Genomic DNA, 18,370 nt, shown 5'->3' on the forward strand with positions numbered 1-18,370 from the left:
AAATGCAGCCAGGAAGCAACATGCACCAATATAATATATTCCTGCTAGCAATCTAGTGGTGCTATTTAATCACAAGAGCATTTTGTGGTGCCGTGCTGTCTTACTGTTGTGATATGTAATGAACATCTATTCAAATAAATATCTTGAGATATTTATGTATTTAGTCTATTTATTCAAAATTCTCTTAATGTCTTTTCAGATGTACATTTATGGAGCTATGCAATAAGTCATAACACGATGTGCTTCAGGGAAACATTAATATGTGCACAGCCTAGAGAGTTAGCTAATAACTAAAACTATATAAAATTCAGTCTAGGAAAGAGAGATTAAGACTGCTTTAAAATAGCTTGTGCCTTCGTATTACAGCATCTTAGAGGTGCCCAAGACTTCAGAGATTTTGCCATCTTACAGTTTCTGACAAGGAAAAATCACCCCCTTGTTTTATATGCTGTTTTGAGGACTACTCTTGTACCTTTTATCTGCACAAAGGAACTGAATCACAGATGAAGCTCAAGCTGGATAGGCTTCCACTTTTCAATATCTTTGTCAAAAGGACTACTATTAAAGAATTCAGCAACTCTGAATATATTTCGGTGGAAGCAATAATTTTCTGCCAGCATATTCAAATTCTGGGTTTACTTAACAAGCTTCTCTAAACACACAATAACGTAGGAAAAAAATCCTTCAAGAACAAAATCTTTAATTCTTTTTATATTAAGGACGATAAAGGGTCATTTAGTATTCCCTACTGCTCCAAAGAGTCAGGAATTGGTTTTGCCAATGAGTTCCAGCTCACTTCTGTATGGTGGATGGATGACGTCAAGAGAGTCAACCAGCAAGAATGTGGTCACAAAAGAGTAACTTTTTTTCCTAGTCAACAAGGGCGTTTTTAAAGAAAATAAGAAAGCCACGTTAATGAGCAACTTCAACACCGTATGTAAAATATATTGAAGTGCAGAAAGAACAAAGCAACTTGAGTTAGTGAAGAATGAGGCAACCAAACAAAATAAAGTGCATAAGAGATTGAAGTCTGCAGTGATGTTCTCCATTATTTAATGAGAAAATAGTGGTTGATAACTAGAATACAATAATGTTAAATAATTAAGCTGTCCTACCTCTTCAATCTCCTTAGTGAAGCATGTAAAAAAAAATGTATAATCTATGAAACTTCAACATTTTGGATTTTTACTGAAATTATAATATATGTGTATTTTTAAAAAGTTAAATATATACACAAGCAAAACATAAGAACAGTTCTCCGTTAATCCTTTTAGGTAGATTTTAGCTTTAGAAACCAAGAGATGTTCTTCTGACTATCCAAGTCATCTTCAACAGTTAAAATCATTTTTAAACTTGCTCATGTTCCCCTCTTCCCATCTCCCAGACTCTTTAGGGACAGTATTTGACTGCCTTACATATCTCAGAATGGGTAACAATTATACCCATCTCATATTTTAAAGAAATTCCATTTAACAATGTCAGTAAATATGGAAAATAGTTAATATGTGATTTGAAAAAAAAATTGTATAAAATAGTACAGTAATGGGGAAAGAATCAATAAAAAAAGTTTGACTGACAGAATAATATTAGTACTTGACAACATTACCTCTTTTATATCATCTTTAGCTTGCTGCAGTTTATCAGGTCTGTTGGCAAGTTGGAGCTTTGCTTCAGCTTCACGTTTTTTTTGTAAAGTGACCTGAGCATCTTGCCATTTCTGCCAGGATTTCATTCGATGATCAAACACTCCCTGTAAGTATGGGCATTTATTAAGCAGTTGCAATTGTTAAAGCTGTCTATATTCCTATTAGAAAAAGTTATTTCTGGATAAAACTGGAACAAGTATACTCAAAAGAAACTTCACTGTGTCTTAGATTTAATTTGACATCATCCTTGCACAGCTAAATACCATCTAAAAATAAAAGAGGGTATTCAAGAAGCCTCTTTAGAACAGACCCCTTGATGCTCCAAACCATTTTTTTCCTTGTCCCATCACAATCCTACCAAAGCAACCACTGTAAAATGCTATAATACCCAAATGCTTCTCTAAATACAGATTCTAGCAAACCTTTTCATTGACTATATGCATAACTGGCAGTACATTTTTGTTAACAATGGATGGAGGTAGTAGAATCAAAGTATACATTTTTTATATATTATGTATTTGATAGACTATAACTATATACATAATGCAAGTGGATATATATAAAATATAAAAATATTTTCCCAACAGTTTGACAAGTTCAAAGATATTTCTGGATAAAATTCTAAGACATCCCTGGATTGACACTTGGCTGGCTGCCAGACTCTCACCCACAGCTGCTCTCTCATTCCCTCTCCTCAACAGGACAGGGGGAGAAAATAAGATGAAAAGAAGCTCACAAGTCAGTATAAAGACAGGGAGATCACTTACCAATTACCATCACAGGCAAAACTGACTCAACTTGGGGAAGATTATTTTACTGACAATTAAAACCAGAATAGAATGATGAGAAACAAAGGCAAAAACTAAAACACCTCTCCCCTCCCTCCTTCTTCCCAGGCTCAACTTCACTCCTACATTCCCAACTCCTTTACCTCCCCCTGCCTGAGCAACACAGGAAAGATGATGTGCAGTCAGTTCACAATAGTTCCTCTCTGACACTCCTTCCTCCTCACACTTTTTCCCTGTTCCAGCATGAGTCCTTCCCCCAGGCTGCAGTCCTTCAAGGACCGCTCCTGCGTGGGCTCCTCTCCACAGGTCACAGTTCCTGTCAGGAGCCTACTCCCATGTGGGTTCTCCGGGACTGAAGCTTTCTTCAGGGCATATCCACTTGCTCAGGAGTGGTCCTTTCCACAGGCTGCAGGGAAATACCTGCAAGCACCTGGAGCACCTCCTCCCTCTCCTTCTTCTCTGACCTTGGTGTCTGCAGGATTGTTTCTTACACTTCCTCCTCACACGCACATACTGCTGAACAACAATTTGTCCTTTTTTAAATGTGTTTTCACAAAGGTACCACCAACTTTGCTGGTTGGCTTTATTTTGACCAATGGTGGGTCCATTGGGGAGCTGTCTGGAACCAGCTGTGCCTGGTCTCTTCTCACAGAGGTCACCCCTGTAGTCCCCTGCTACCAAAACCTTGCCACATAAACCCAATGCAACCCCTCCCCATGTCAAAATCTAATTATACTGTACACCAAAATTGAATTCTTTATTTAATTAGATGTAAATCTTCAAGCAATATTTGTTGCTTATTTACTGAAAATATTGGTTATCTAATATAGCCAAATTATGTTCTTGAAAACATTTTATGAGCATAGTGTAAAAATCAGTAGCTTGAAAAAAACATGTACAGCATGCTAACTAGTATGGTATTAACATTAATCTAATTAGAAGATATTCACCATTTCGATTCTGTCTGGATCCTATTAATCCATGCCCATTTTTTGTCACAACAATTTTTAACATGGGAATAACTGATCGTGGATTTATTCATTTTACTTGATTGGAATTTCAAGCAAAAACTCCGGAAGTCTTAACTGCATAATGAAGTGTGCAAATGCATACAAACATTCATAGAATCGTAGAATGGTTTGGGTTGGAAGGAACCTTAAAGATCATCTAGTTGCAACCCCCCTGCCATGGGCAGGGACACCTTCCATTAGATCAGGTTGCTCAAAGCCCCATCCAACTTGGTCATTTACCTTAAATATACAAACTGCAAAGTGTGACACTAAACACAGAAATTATACATTTTTCCTAGCAGCACTTACTTTTACTGCAGCAATAAGACGAATGTAGTCACCGAGTAGTTCTGAGAAGACATAAAAATCAGCAAAAACTTGTTCTTGATGCAACTGATCTATCTTCTCCTCAACCTCTGCAAGTTGAGACAAAGCTCTAGATAGAGCAGTGTGGTCCTCAGAATTACCTAACATGGCAGCGCTTTTAGCAAAGGCAGCTGTGCTGGCTGAAAGCTCTGAAATACAGGAGTGACATCCAATACAATGAAGTTAATTTATTATGTTACTGTTCAAGATAGATCAATCAACCAAGCAGACCTCTGTCCTACATCAACTGTAAGTTTATCAACTGAAAAATATAAATTATATTTCCCAAAGCTCATGATAAAATGCCCAAGGACATCACAATGAAAAACCATTTAGAACATAGTGAACCCAAAACTCTCCAAAATCAGTAAATGATTTGCTGAGCCTGTTACATGATGCCTATTGTGTCTTGCAAAACACATGGAAGAAACTGTCACTTCAGTATTATCCAACTGCTTAGTTCAGAAAAAGTCCAAGCCCACAAATCAAAAGTCAAGTCTCCTATACAGCAAATTCAAGACAATCTTAACTGGTCTGTAGTGAAGTTGTTCCATGCAGCTGGGAGGGAAGAAGAGGAAGAAAATTATTCAATGAGAACATCAACACCAGAGTAGAATTTGCTTCCATTATACTGTTCCGTTGACCAAAGTATACTTAACAAGACTGTTTATACTGTAATATATTGTCATGTTTTTATATGCCTTAAAAAAAGGCATGTGACTTTGTGCCTGGCATCCATGAAGCTGAAGTTTTGAGCTTATTAATTAACAAACACTTAGGCAACTGTGTTATCAAACCTCAAGTTGTGTACAATGTCAACTCCTCTGAAGAACCTTTGGACAAAATCTCATTGTAATCCAATTTAGTTAAGGATTAAAAGCATAGGTTTGTTTACAACTGTGCTGCTTTTACTGAATCACCAGAACACCATAAATATTTGTAGAAGTGTCTTCAGATATTTAAAACTATCACAATTTAAATACCACTCTTAAAAAAAAAAAAAAAAAAAAAAAGCATTACTTGAAATCTAAGATAAGGTGTCAAATCAGCAATAATCAGATACATTCCCATTTTCATTACTTCTTAAAATACTTTTTAACCTTGAGGACATCTGATATCAGAGACATCTGCCTCTACAAAGAATAATTCCTGGTAGAGGTATGAGAAAGCAATTTAAGACACAGAATCACAGAATGTGTCAGGTTGGAAGGGATCACAGTGGGTCATCTGGTCCAACCTCCCTGCTCAAGCAGGGTCATCCTAGAGCACGTTGCACAGAATTACATCCAGATGGTTCTTGAATATCTCCAGTGAGGGAGACTCCACAACCTCTCTGGACAATCTGTTCCAGTGCCCCATCACCTGCACAGTAAAGAAGTTATTCATATTCAGGTGTGTCAGGGTCTCCTCCCCCTGCCATGTAGCCCTGGGAGAGGGGCCCTGGGACAGAGACGGGGTTTCCCTCGCCCCTGGTCAGCCTCGTTCCCCATTGGTTGTTCTGTGTTTCCCTGCGCGGGAAGGACCCTCGGGTCCGGTGATTGTAACAGTTCCTCGGCAGATCCCGGCCATGCGGCTGGAGAAATAAACATCTCTGAAACATCTATCAAGAATCTGTCCATATATATTTCTTTTCCACGGGACTCCTTGTTTGATATGCGTGTTACAGTATCCCCACTGTAACACAGGTGGAACTTCCCGTGCATCAGTTTCTGCTTTCTGACTCTTGTCCTATTACTTGGCACCACTGAGAAGAGCCTGGCTCCATCTTCTTTACACTCACCCTTCAGATACTTATAGACATTGATGAGGTGCTCTCTCAGTCATCTCTTCTTGAGGCTGAACAGGCCCAACTCTCTCAGCCTATCCTCATAAGAATCACAGAATAATTTAGGTTGGAAAAAACCTCTGAGATCATCTACTCATATTCCTCACACAGGTGGTGATAGCCTACTAGGGGTGATGGCCTGCTAGACCTGTTGTTTAGGAACAGAGAAGGGCTGGTGGGAGATGGGGTGGTCAGAGGCTGTCTTGGGCACAGGGACCATGAAATGATAGTTTTCAATACTAGGTGAAGTAAGGAAGGGGGTCAACAAAACCTTTGCCTTGGACTTCTGGAGGGCGGACTTTGCCTTACTCAGGACACTGGTTCGGAAAGTCCCCTGGGAAAAAGCCCTTAAAAACAAAGGTGTCCAGGAAGGCTGGACATACTTTAAGGAAGAAATCTTTAAGGCACAGGAGCCTATGTGCTGCACATCCCTACGTGCACATCCCTATGTGCTGAAAGATGAGCTGTTGGGGAAGAAGATAGGCCTGGCTGAATAGGGAGCTTTCTCAGGAATTCAGGGGAAAAAAGAGGGTGTATCACCTTTGGAAAAAGGGGCAGGCAATTCATGAAGAGTACAACGATTTCATTAGGTCATGTAGAAAGAAAATTAGAAAGATGAGAGCTCAACTAGATCTCATTCTGGCCACTGCTGTGAAAGGTAATAAAAAGTGTTTTTATAAATACATAAACAACAAAAAGAGGGCCAAGGAAAACCTCCATTCTTTATTGGATGTGTGTGAGGGGGAATATTGTCACCAAGGCTGAGGTACTTAATGCCTTCTTTGCCTCAGTCCTCAACAGTAAGACTGCTTATCCTCAGGGCAACCAGCCCCCTGAGCTGGTGTCACGGGTTGGGTTTGTAACCGGGCGGAAACACCAATTTAGTGTAGTGGTTTGGTCTAAAATACTCATTACTGTTTATCTTCTGTGAGATAAGAATTAGGAGAAATGCAAAGCAGGCACCAACTTGAATGAATATAAAGAAGTTTATTAACAGACCTAAAAGAAGAAAAGAAAAAAATTATACCACCTTTAGAACTCTCCTCCTCCCCCCACCTTCCTCCCGTCTCCCACTGACAATGCAAAGACAACCCTTAAGATGTTCAGTCTGTTTACCACTTCCATAATAACCTGGTTCAGTCCATTTAGAAAGAGAAGTCTCTTTTTGCTCATGCTATGAAAACAGTATCACACCGAGACAGCCACCCACTTCCAAATATTGTTCAGTCCATTTAGGAAGAGGAGTCTCTCTGCTTGCGATGTGAGTCCCTTCCCCCGACTTGCAGCTTTTCCCGCAACTGCTTTCGAGGGTCCACTCTTGAAAGTTTTCTGGGGTACAATTTTAAGGTTGAGCTGTTCAGAAACAAAAAAAACAGAGGCCCTTCTCCTTCCCTGGGAGCAAAGGGTCATCTTCATCTTTAAGACTATCTCTGGAAGCATCTCTAGGAATTGAGGTTTTTCTCCTTTCCTCTTTGGAGCAAAAGTCCTCATCTGGTTCATCTCTCTCTGTCCAAACTTCTCATGAAATTACAGCTGCATCAGCATCTGCCTATCTCAGCGCAGGTGCTTCTGCTTACGAGTTGAACACTCCACCCCCCATATCTTCATGAAGTTACAATGGGATACTCTGATATATCATAGCTTCACAACAGACTTTCAGCTTTAAGCATCTCCTCTCTCTCTCTTCCCTCAGGTTTTCAGCTCTTCACAGCAATAAAAGGGTTAATCTCACCTCAGCCTTGCAGCTGGAATGTGGCTTATCACAGTTGGTCACCTGACCTCTGCCGGACAGAGGTGCCGCTTTGCTGAATCTCGGCCGCAGTGGAGGGGGGGTTCCGAGCCGCTCCGGCTGCCCACGGCAAGGCAGTGGGGGGGGGGTTCCATGGCTGGAACAGGCTCCAGGCTGGCCGTGGCCCGGCCCGGCCTGGCCCAAGCAGGGCCTGGCCGGGCCTGCTGGCCCCTGCACGGGGCCCGCAGCCACCTGTCCCAGCGCCGGAAACGAGAGAGAGCTGAGGTGGGAGTTTGTCTATTCTTAAGTGTGTATCACAGAGGCGGTCAAAACTTTAAGTGGCTTAAAGAATTGTCCATATTCAAACTGGCCAGCTGATAGGTTCTATCAGGTCCCAGAGGAAACTGTAAGCACCCCTTAGCAAGGATATCCCTTCCGGGACTATGCTTGCTAACCTATGACAGCTGGTAGACAGGAACTGGGAGCAGAATAGACCCCCTGCAAGCCAGGTGGAAGTAGTTACTGACCTGCTGTGCCACTTAGACACTCACAAGTCTATGGGACCAGATGGGATTGATCCAAGGGTGCTGACGGAGCTGACGGAAGAGCTCGCCAAGCCACTCTCTATCATTTATCACCAGTCCTGGCTAACCAGGGAGGTCCCAGATGGCTGGCCAATGTGACACCCATCCACAAGAAGGGCCAGGAGGATCCCGGAAACTACAGGTCTGTTAGCCTGACCTTGGTGCCCAGGAAAGTTATGGAGTAAATCATCTTGAGTGCAATCACATGGCACATACAGGACAACCAGGGGATCTGGCCCAGCCAGTATGGGTTTAGGAAAGGCAGGTCCTGCCTGACCAACCTGATCTCCTTTTATGACCAGGTGACCCACCTAGTAGATGAGGGAAATGCTGTGGATGTTGTCTATCTGGATTTCAGCAAAGCCTTTGATACTGTCTCCCATGGCATTCTCCTGGAAAAGCTGGCAGCCCACAGCTTGGACAGGTGCACTCTTTGCTGGGTTATGAACTGGATGGATGTCCAGGCTCAGAGAATGGTGGTGAATGGTGCGGCATCCAGATGGTATCTGGTAACTAGTGGTGTTCCCCCAGGGATCAGTGTTGGGCCCAGTCCTATTTAATGTCTTTATCAATGATCTGGATGAGGGGATAAAGTGCACCCTCAGTAAATTCAAAGATGACACTAAGTTGGCTGGGAGTGTTGATCTGGAGAGTAGGAAGGTTCTGCAGAGGGATCTGGACAGGCTGGATCAGTGGGCCAAGACCAACAGTATGAGTTTCAATAAGGCCAAGTGCTGGGTCCTATGCTTTGTCCACAACAACCCCAGGCAGCACTACAGGCTGGGGGAAGAGTGGCTGGAAAGCAGCCCAGTGGAAAAGGACCTGCAGGTGCTGGTCAACAGCTGCCTGAACATGAGACGGCAGTGTCTGGGTAGACAAGAAGGCCAATGGCATCCTGGCTTGTATCAGAAATAGTGTGGCCAGCAGGACAAGGGCAGTGATTGTCCCTCTGTTCTCAGCACTGCTGAGGCCGCACCTCGAGTACTGTGTCCAGTTCTGGGCCCCTCAAGAAAGACATTGAGGTGCTGCAGCATGTCCAGAGAAGGGCAACAGATATGGTGAAGGGTCTAGAGCACAAGTCCTACGAGGAATGGCTGAGGGAGCTGGGGTTATTTAGCCTGGAGAAAAGGAAGCTCAAGGAAGACCTTATCAAGGGAGACCACTACCTGAAAGGAGGTCGCAGACAGCTGGGGGTCGGCCTCTTCTCCCAGGTAACTAGTGACCGGATGAGAGGACATAGCCTTAAGCTGTGCCAGGGGAGGTTCAGGCTGGACGTTAGGTGGAATTTCTTCACAGAAAGGGTTGTCAAGCATTGGAACAGGCTGCCCAGGGAGGTGGTGGAGTCACCATCCTTGGAGGTGTTCAAGAAAGAACTGGACGTGGCACTTAGTGCCATGATCTAGTTGACATGGTGTTGTTCAGACAAAGGTTTAACTTGATGATCTCAGAGGTCTTTTCCACAACCTAATTGATTCTTTGATTCTGTGAGTCCAAACTTGGACTGATCACCACCTTGTCAGCTAGACCATAGCACTAAGTGTCATGTCCAGTCATTTCTTGAACACAAAGACGCTCTGATTCCTTATCTTTGTCACCCTTCGCTAGACTCACTCCAGGAGCTCCATGCCTCTCCTACTGATGAGCCCAGAACTGGACACAGCACTCTAGATGTGACCTCATCAGGGCTGAGTAGAGGGGCAAAATCACCTCCCTTGACCTGTTGACAATGCTCTTCCTAAGGCACCCCAGGTACCATTGGCCTTCTTGGCCACAAGGGCACACTGCTGGCTCATGGACAGTTTGTTGTTGACCAGGATCCCCAGGTCCTTCTTGGCAGAGCTGCTTTCCAGCAGGTCAGCCCCCAGTCTATACTGGTGCCTGGGGTTATTCTTAGCCTGCACTTGCCTTTGTTGGATTTCAGACAGTTCCTCTCTGCTCATCTCTCCAACCTATTCAGGTCCTTCTGAAGGCCTGCACAGCCCTCTGGGGCATCGGCCACTCCTCCCAGTTCTGTGTTGTCAGCAAACTTGCTGAGGAGGCATCTGCCCCTTCATCCAAGTCACTGATGAATAAGTTAAACAATACTGGGCCCAGTATTGAACCTTGGGGACACCAGTAGTGACAGTCCTCCAATTAGATCCTGGGCCACTGATTACAACCCTCTGAGATTTGCCATTCAGCCCATTCTCAATCCAGTCCACACTTCCTGAGTTTGAATATGAGGAAGTCATGAGAGACAGTGTTGAAAGCCTTGCTGAACTCAGGGTAGACAATATCCACTGCTCTCCCCTTATCCATCCAGGTAGTCATATCATCATAGAAGGCAATCAGGCTGGACAAGCATGATTTACATTTGGTGATCAGGAGTCGTCAGCATAGATTCACATTCTTGTCATCCATGTGGAGAGAGATTGCCTGCTGAATGAGGCACTCCATCACCTTTCCAGGAATTGACGTGAGGCTGACTGGATGGTTGTTCCCTGGGTTCTCCTTCTTACCCTTTTTGAAGACTGGAGTGCCATTTGCTTTCTTCCAGTCCTCAGGCACCTTTCGTGATTGCCATGACCTTCCAAAGATGATCATGAGTGGCCTTGCTATGATGTCCACCAGCTTGCTCAGCAGTGTTGGATGCATCCTGTCAGGGCCCATGGACTTGTGGATGTCAAGTTTGCCTAGGTGTTCTCTGACCCAATCCTCCTTGATGAAGGGAAAGTCTTCCTTCCAAGATTCCTTTACCCTGATCTCCTGGGCCAGAGATCCCTGAGGGCTGGTTTTGTCAGTGAAGGCCAATGCAAAGAAGGCATTCAGTAACTCTGCCTTCTCTGCGTCCTCTGTTACCAGGGTCTCGCCTCCATTTAGTAATGGGTCCATATTATCCTTTGTTTTCCTTTTGTTACCGATGTATTTGAAGAAACCCATCTTGAAGTCCTTGACATCTTTGCCCAGATTTAATTCCAGATGGGCCTTGGCCTTCCTTGTCTCATTTCTACTTACTCTGACAGCCTCTCTATAATCACTACAAGTGACCTGTCCAGGCTTCCATCTCCTGTGTATTTCCTGCTTATGCTTGAGTATTGGCAGGAGCTCCTTGTTCATCCATGCATGTCTCTTGTCCCTTTTACTGGATTTCTTGCTCATTGGGATACACTGTTCTTGAGCCTGGAGGAAATGGTGCTTGAATCAGCTCTCTCTTTCCTGCAGGGTCTGTTCTCATGGGATTCTTTCAAGAAGATCCCTGAAGAGCCTAAAGTTAGCTCTCCTGAAGTCCATGGTTGCAATCTTACTTGCTGCCTTGCTTCCTCCTCACCAGATACTGAACTCCACAATGTCATGGTCACTGCAGCCAAGGCTGCCCCCAACCTTCACATCTCCAACAAGGCCTTCCCTTTTTGTTAGTTTAAGGTCAAGCAGCACACCATTCCTTGTGGGATCCTCCACTACCTGTTGATTTACCAAAATATGAATATTGACCTAATATCGATATCCAACTGAGACGGACAAAAACTCTCTAACAGTTTAAAGTTAGAAAGTGCATGTTTTATTTGGCACCAGGCACTGCGTGGGATAGCTCCCTAAGACGCAGGCCCCGATACAAGCAAACATGATACCTTTTACTTCCAAATATTATGAATATCCAAAATACAAATGCATATTCATAGTGTTAACACCTCCCATTCTCTGCTTCGTATGGAAATGAGTTTACACATCATTAAGCATGCGTAGTGTGTGTTCTAAATTGAGTCGGTGGTCTTGAATTGGGTCAGTGGTCCTAAGGAAGATGAAGTAACTCATCTTCCTCACTTTGACCTTTTTGCCTTTCTGAGTTTTAACAATCCTAATTACTTTAGTGACCTCTAAGTTTCCTCTTGCATGACTTTTGGATGGGCTCCCACAAAGGGAGGAAATTGGTAATTGTCTTTATTCTATACACCAACTTATCAATGTTTCTGCTCCTTATTCTAAGCACAGCTAAACAAACATGCAAATGATGGATCATCAGTTATTTGGTAATCAGTTACTAACATCTAAAACCCTATTTCAGGTCCAGCTCTCCTAACTATTTTAATTAACTCTCACTGGGCCCAAATTCTTTCCTATTCCACCCATTCCAACACAGCTAGCCTATAACTAAAATCTTTATGTTTCTTCTAAATCTATGTTTCACTGTGACAGGAAGTTGTCATCAATGGTTTCCAGGAACCTCCTGGACTATTTGTGCTTCACTGTGTTGCTTCTCCAGCAGATGTCAGGGCAGTTAAATTCCCCACAAGAACCAGGGCCTGTGACTGTGAGGCTGCTTCTAGCTGCCTGTAGAAGGCCTCATCCACTTCTTCCTCCTGATCAGGTGGCCTATAGCAAACACCCATGATAATGTCACCCTTACTAGTCAGGCTTTAATCCTAACCCATAAGCTCTCAACTAGCTTGCCATCCACCCCAAGACAGAGCTTGATACATTCCAAGTGTTGTCTCACATAAAGGAGAACTACACCACCACGCCTTCCTGGTCAGTCATTCCTAAACAGTGTAGCTCTTGTAGTTGGGTTGATGCTGACCAGATGCCAGGCACCTACCAAAGGCACTCTATCACTCCCTTCTGCAGCTGGACAGGGGAGAGAATATGTAATAAAGGGTTCATGAGTTGAGATAAAGACCAGGAGAGATCACTCACCAAATACTGTCAAGGGCAAAACAGGCTCAACTTCGAGAAATAAAGTGAATTTATTACTAACAAAATTAGAGCAGGATTATGAGAAGTAAAATACCCTTAAAAAGACCTTCCCAGCTCTACTTCCTATCCCAGCAGTGCAAGAAGACAGGGAATGGGGGTTATGGTCAGTTCATCACCTGTAGCTTATCCCGCTGCTCAGGGAGAGGAGTCGTTCCCCTGCTCCACCATGGGATCCCTCCCACGGGAGACAGTTCTCCACGAACTTCTCCGACATGAGTCCATCCCATGGGCAGCAGTCCCCCTCAAACTGCTCCAGCATGGGTCACTCTTCTATGGGGTGCAGACCTCCAAGGGCTGCAGGGGCACAGCTGTTTCACCATGGTCTTCACCACGGACTGCAGAGGAATCTCGGCTCTGGCGCCTGGAGCACCTCCTCCCCCTCCTTCTTCATGCACCTTGGTGTCTGCATAGTTGTTCTCTGTTGGGGTTTTAGTTTAGTCCTAGTTTTTTTCTGTTAAAGGAATTTTTCCCATATGCATGTTGCTAGGAGATAAATGACCATACTTAAGAGAAGATGACCGTACTTAAAGACAAAAGGGCCTGTCCAGGCTTTTGTTTTTCACCTGGTTGTGAGTTCAGTTCGCTCTCAGCGTCTGGAGAGGGAAGCTGCAGAGAAGGCTGCTGGTTCCCGTTTTCGGCGTCTTTCTTTCTGCTGGAAACAACGCCGGGATCCCAAAGCCGCTTTCCCTGCCTTGCTGGAGGCTGGGGCTGTGGCCACCCTGCCCCGCTGCTGCTTCGAGCCTTCGCTGCGTTGTAGCCGTGCTCACCCTGCCTGCCTGGGCCTCTGGGGGGGTTCCCCTTTTGGATACATCTCGTCTGCCACCCGGGATTTGTGTTTGTGCCTGCCGCTCCAGCCTGCCATTCCAGCCTGCTGTTTCCGGGAACCCAGGATCGGCTGCCCAGCGGTTTGTGAAGCTTTTGTTCCACCATTCCCCGGGATCCCAGGGCACCAGAGCAGCCGCGTGCTCCCCGAGCTCGCTCCGGAGCGTCCCCTGCAGCAGCGGGGGAACCATCACACCTGCCCTGCTCACCGGGAGCCATCAGCGATCCCTGCTGGCTGCGAGCGGAACTGCACCCGAGGGGAAATATCCTGACAACCGAGAAGGCTGGGACTGGGTTTGTGTTTGCTGTTACTGTCATAGTTGTTGTTGTTTTGTTTGACTGGTTAGATATCTATCTATATATATATAGTAAAGGACTGTTATTCCTATTTCCCACATCTTTACCTAAAGACCCTTGATGTCAAAATTATAATAACTCAGAGGGAAAGGGGTTATATCTGCCACTTCAAGGGAGGCTTCTGCCTTCCTTAGCAGACACCTGTCTTTCAAAACCGAGACATTCTCACATGTTCTCACTCCACTCTTCTCTGGCTGCAATTACAACTGCGCAATAACTTTTTTCTTTTCTTCTTAAATATGTTATTACAGAGGGGTTACCACCATTTCTAATTGTCCCAGCCTTTACCAGAGGCACATCCATCTTTGGAGCCACCAGGGATGGACTCTGCTGGACATGGAGGAAGCTTTTAGCAGCTTCTCACAGAAGCCACCTCTGTAGCCCCCCCCGCTACCAAAACCAGGCCATGCAAACCCAATACACCCTTCATGACAACATTCCAGTCATGTGAGCTATCCCACCATGTCTCTGTAATTGCAATGAGATCAAAGCCCTGTGACTGCACACAGATCTCTAGTTCCTCCTGTTTGTTCCCCATACTGCATGCATAGGTGTACAGGCACTTTATAGAAGTGGGGTTTTGTGTCAATATCCCAGTAAGGGTGCAAGAAGTTCCCCATAGTCCTGTCTTGTGATTACGTCTTTGGCTGCTTGCACTTGCTGGAGATATCCCCTCTTAAGTGTTCTTTTGCTACTTGGGTGCGCGCTATAGTTCTCCACCTCCCATACCTTATTCCTGTCGAGCCTGGCTATGTCCCTGTTCCCCTTCAAACCTAGTTTAAAGCTGTCTCAACAATCCCTGCTAACTTCTGAGCCAGGATCCTTTTATCCCTTTTAGACAGGTGGACATCATTTGTTTCCAGTAGGCTCAGTGTCATATAAACTGACCCATGATCAAAAACCCCAAAATTCTGCTGGTAACACCAATCTCGAAGCCAGGTATTCATCTGCGTGATTTTCCCATTTCTTGCCCTACCATTCCCTGCAACTGGCAGGACAGAAGAGAACGCAACTTGTGCTCTAGACCCCTTGACCAGTTGTCCCAAGGCCCTGAGGGCCCTCTTGATTGTCTGCAGCCTTCTTGTAGGGACTTGGTCAGTACCCACCTGGAAAACCAGTAGTAATAGTCAGTGGGCTGTACCAGGCTGGGAAGTTTCTAGGTGATGTCTTTTACTCAGACCCTAGGGAGGCAGCACATCTCCCTATATCAGGCCCTCAATTCCTTTTAAAAAGGAGTCACCAATGACTACTACCTTACTTTTTTCTTAACTGTGGAAGTCATGATGCTGGAGGTACGCTGCCCTGCCTTAGGTGACCTCTCCAAGCTGGATGGACCTTCATCTACTTCCTCATTTACCTGATCCTCAAATTCCAGGGCCTCATATTTATTGTGTGAGGGCACCTGGGGAAGTGAGGTAGGTTGGGAAGGGATTTGTCTGCCACCTGGAGCAGAAACCCATTTCTATTCCCCTCTGTCTCTAGGGTCCCCTCCATCTGCCTAGTGGTAGGAGGGTAGGGGATCCATTGCTTCTTGTGAAATGGATGGCAGGTCTGTTTGTCTGTGGCTTGGTAAGGTGAGGTTTCACCAGTAAATCTCTTCTTCAGTCTCTAATACTTCACCTCTCAGTTTGGCCACTAGGCTAAGTAGATTGTTGACCTGATTGCACCTCACACAGCTGTTCTTTCTGCTGTGCTAACAGAATACCACCTTCATTCAGTTATTCACGTGCCTCTGTGCTGGATGTGGAGAGTTTTCTGGGCTCTTGTAGCTCCTCTGCCTCCTGGACTGTAGGACCCTAGCAACTGCCCCCCCGGGTGCCGGCAGAGATGGGGGGGAGCTGAGCGGGATCTTTCTGAGTCCCAGAGGATTTTTGGAAGCCTCATTGTCCCGGCAGAGTCACCAAAGAACTGATGCCTTAAGAGGCCTTCTAGACACAGAGACTAGACAGGTGTAAGAGAATAAAAGTTGTGGTGGCTGGTGAACATACATTACAAGGGAGGGAGCGTTTTCAGTAAGACAAGTCCCTAGTACCACAAGAACCAGTTCATGTTAGGGTGGCGGGAAGGGCTTCTCCCGGGATGTTTGTTCTGTTATGTTAATCTCTCCCAGTTTGGATTCCCCAGTTGGCTGTTAACCTTTACCCCTCTTCACTCCCCCAGAATTCCCCATTGGTCCCCGTTCCCTGGTCCTGCCTTTTCCCCGCCCCCAGATAAAACTGTGAGCTTTGGGATCATGTTCGCATTTGCCTCTGCAACCTTCAACAGTGTAGAAGCAATAAATGCTCCTGGCGGAACGCACGCAAATGCCCTTCTCGACTCTTTGCTACTGACTATAATACTGAACCCACCCGTGCTTCAGTGGGTGCCCGCGGGACCCCACGGAGCCGGGCAGGGACGGTATTAAAAAGTAGGTATTTATTTGAAAGGCCTTCAAAGGTACCCCCTTGGGGCCAGAGGCTATTGCCAAGATGGACCCCAAGATGGACGACAGGTCATGAGTTCTTCACACTTTTATAGGTTTCGTTCATTTGCATATCAGGGTTAATTCTCCAATTAAAGCTTCAGTTCAATGATGTAATTCCCCTCAGCTTGTCCCCCTCTGAGGCTCTTTGGTTTATACTTTTTTGGCCTAGGACAGCCTAGGTGTCCTTGGAGAGCAGGCCCGGAGAGGCTTTGTTATGTCTACTTAGCACGAGAGAGCAGAAATTACCAGGCTACAAGAAACTTCAGAGGTACACACTAGGCAGTACAGGATTTGAAAAATATAAAAGTTAAAACCTAAGGCATCAATTCTCCCCCTTTAGAGGCTTGACAAGGCCTCTACCTTCTCGAGACTCTATTCCAAATATTCTAAATATCTACTAATAATATGTGTCTAAACAGCAGTATATATCTATAAACAAGAATTTTAATTACAATCATTATAAACAATCTTTAATACAGGGTCAGTTGGGTAACCATGAAACCAGGGTGTGGAAGATACAATCGGCTTTGAATGTTATCCAATGTAAGATCTAAGTTAATTCTCAGGCCACCCTTGGCTAACATTGTCTAGCTGTTTGGAATAATAGGCCACAGCCCTCTGTTGGTTTCCGAGGCACTGTGCTAATATGCTCAGTGCCACATTAAGTCTCTCATATGTAAAAAGTTCAAAAGGTTTAGTCAAGTCTGGTAAGCCCAATGCTGGAGCTGACATTAGAGTGTGTTTCAGCTGTTTAAATGCAGCCCTTGTGCTTTCAGTCCAAATTATAATACCATTGTCAGCTGCTTTTATTGCTCTATGCAAGGGTTTCACCAACAATCCATAATTTGCTATCCACAACCGACATCAACCTACCATTCCCAGAAAAGCTTGCATCTGTCTCACGGTGTGGGGCTCTGGAAGTCGGCAGATGGCTTCTTTCTGTTCCTTGCTGAACTGACGGTGTCCACGGAAGATCTCAAGTCCCAAATAAACTACTGCTTCCTTGGCAATCTGTGTCTTGTCTTTGGAAACTCTGTACCCACTGTGTCCCAAAAAGTTTAACAAGCTTACAGTGAGTTGGATATAGTCATCTCTGGTCTTAGCTGCAATCAAGATGTCATCAACATACTGAAGGATAACCCCTCCTGTCTCTTGTCTCCTCCAATCCTCTAATTCCTTTGTTAGCTGGTTTCCAAATATTGTCGGGCTATTCTTGAAACCCTGGGGTAGGACTGTCCTAATAAGCTGACTTTTCCTCCCCGTTTCAGGATTTTCCCACTCAAAAGCAAAAAGTTCCTGGCTGTTTTTATGCACAGGAATGCAGGAAAAGGCATCTTTCAGGTCCACAACAGTAAACCACCCTAATTCATCTGTCAGTGTGGTCAAAAGTGTGTATGGATTGGCTACCACTGGGTGTATGTCCTCTGTATTTTTAATATCCCTCAAATCTTGGACTAACCGATAACTCTCGCCATCAGCTTTCTTCACTGAAATGATTGGTGTGTTATACCTGGACTCACATTGCACTAATAACCCATGATAGAGGAATTTTTCAATTATAGGTGCCAATCCTCTACGACTTTCTAATTTTAAAGGATATTGGTTTTGCCTTACCGGTGTGGCTCCTGGTTTGAGTGCAATGCTCACTGGTTCTGCCTGTTTGGATCTTCCTGGAACATCACTGGCCCACACAATTGGGTTGACAGCATTTTCAACTTCAATGGGGATTTCACCACATCTGTCCTGTATAAAAAGTGCAGCAACTTCGACAAATTTAGTCTCTGGAACACCCTTCCCTTTTTTAAATTTAATTTAGGCTTCCAATTTTTCTAATTAATCCCTCCCCAGCAATGGTTTAGGGGAGTTAGGTATATAAAGGAATTGATGAGTTACCCAGTGCTTCCCTAGGTTAAATTTTAAAGGTTGGAAGAAAGGCCATGTTTCACTTACCCCTGTCGCCTCAACGACATGAACAGTTTCATGACTCAGTTTCCCTTCTAAAGTATTTAACACAGAATATGCCGCGCCGGTGTCTACCAGAAATTCTA

The 18,370-nt window shown here is 44.7% G+C and overlaps 2 protein-coding genes across 5 annotated transcripts in view; one reads left to right on the forward strand and one right to left on the reverse strand.

Moving 5' to 3' along the window:
• Window positions 1–18,370, forward strand: part of LOC138102902 (sorting nexin-2-like) — a 173,330-nt gene that overhangs the window by 11,622 nt on the left and 143,338 nt on the right. The window lies entirely within an intron of this gene.
• On the reverse strand, window positions 211–17,322 carry LOC138102904 (uncharacterized). Its single transcript, XM_069000693.1, has 3 exons — window positions 10,447–17,322; window positions 3,754–3,959; window positions 211–1,750 (listed from the first exon to the last, which is right to left on the reverse strand). Exons 1-3 carry the CDS (start codon window positions 11,084–11,086, stop codon window positions 1,499–1,501), a joined length of 1,098 nt encoding a protein of 365 aa, XP_068856794.1. The 5' UTR covers window positions 11,087–17,322; the 3' UTR covers window positions 211–1,498.

This window comes from Aphelocoma coerulescens (genome assembly GCF_041296385.1).
Source record: "Aphelocoma coerulescens isolate FSJ_1873_10779 chromosome W unlocalized genomic scaffold, UR_Acoe_1.0 ChrW_unloc_scaf_4, whole genome shotgun sequence".
Taxonomy (NCBI): domain Eukaryota; kingdom Metazoa; phylum Chordata; class Aves; order Passeriformes; family Corvidae; genus Aphelocoma; species Aphelocoma coerulescens.

What these genes read in the sequence shown, in the direction of transcription:
- LOC138102904 (XM_069000693.1), bottom strand. Translation starts at nt 11,086, where the DNA reads ATGAGCAAGAAATCCAGTAAAAGGGACAAGAGACATGCATGGATGAAC. An exon ending in CACTCCAGTCTTCAAAAAGG is followed by an intron (nt 3,960 to 10,446) that starts GTAAGAAGGAGA and finishes CCTGTATTTCAG; the next exon opens with AGCTTTCAGCCAGCACAGCT. An exon ending in GTCTTATTGCTGCAGTAAAA is followed by an intron (nt 1,751 to 3,753) that starts GTAAGTGCTGCT and finishes CCATACTTACAG; the next exon opens with GGAGTGTTTGATCATCGAAT.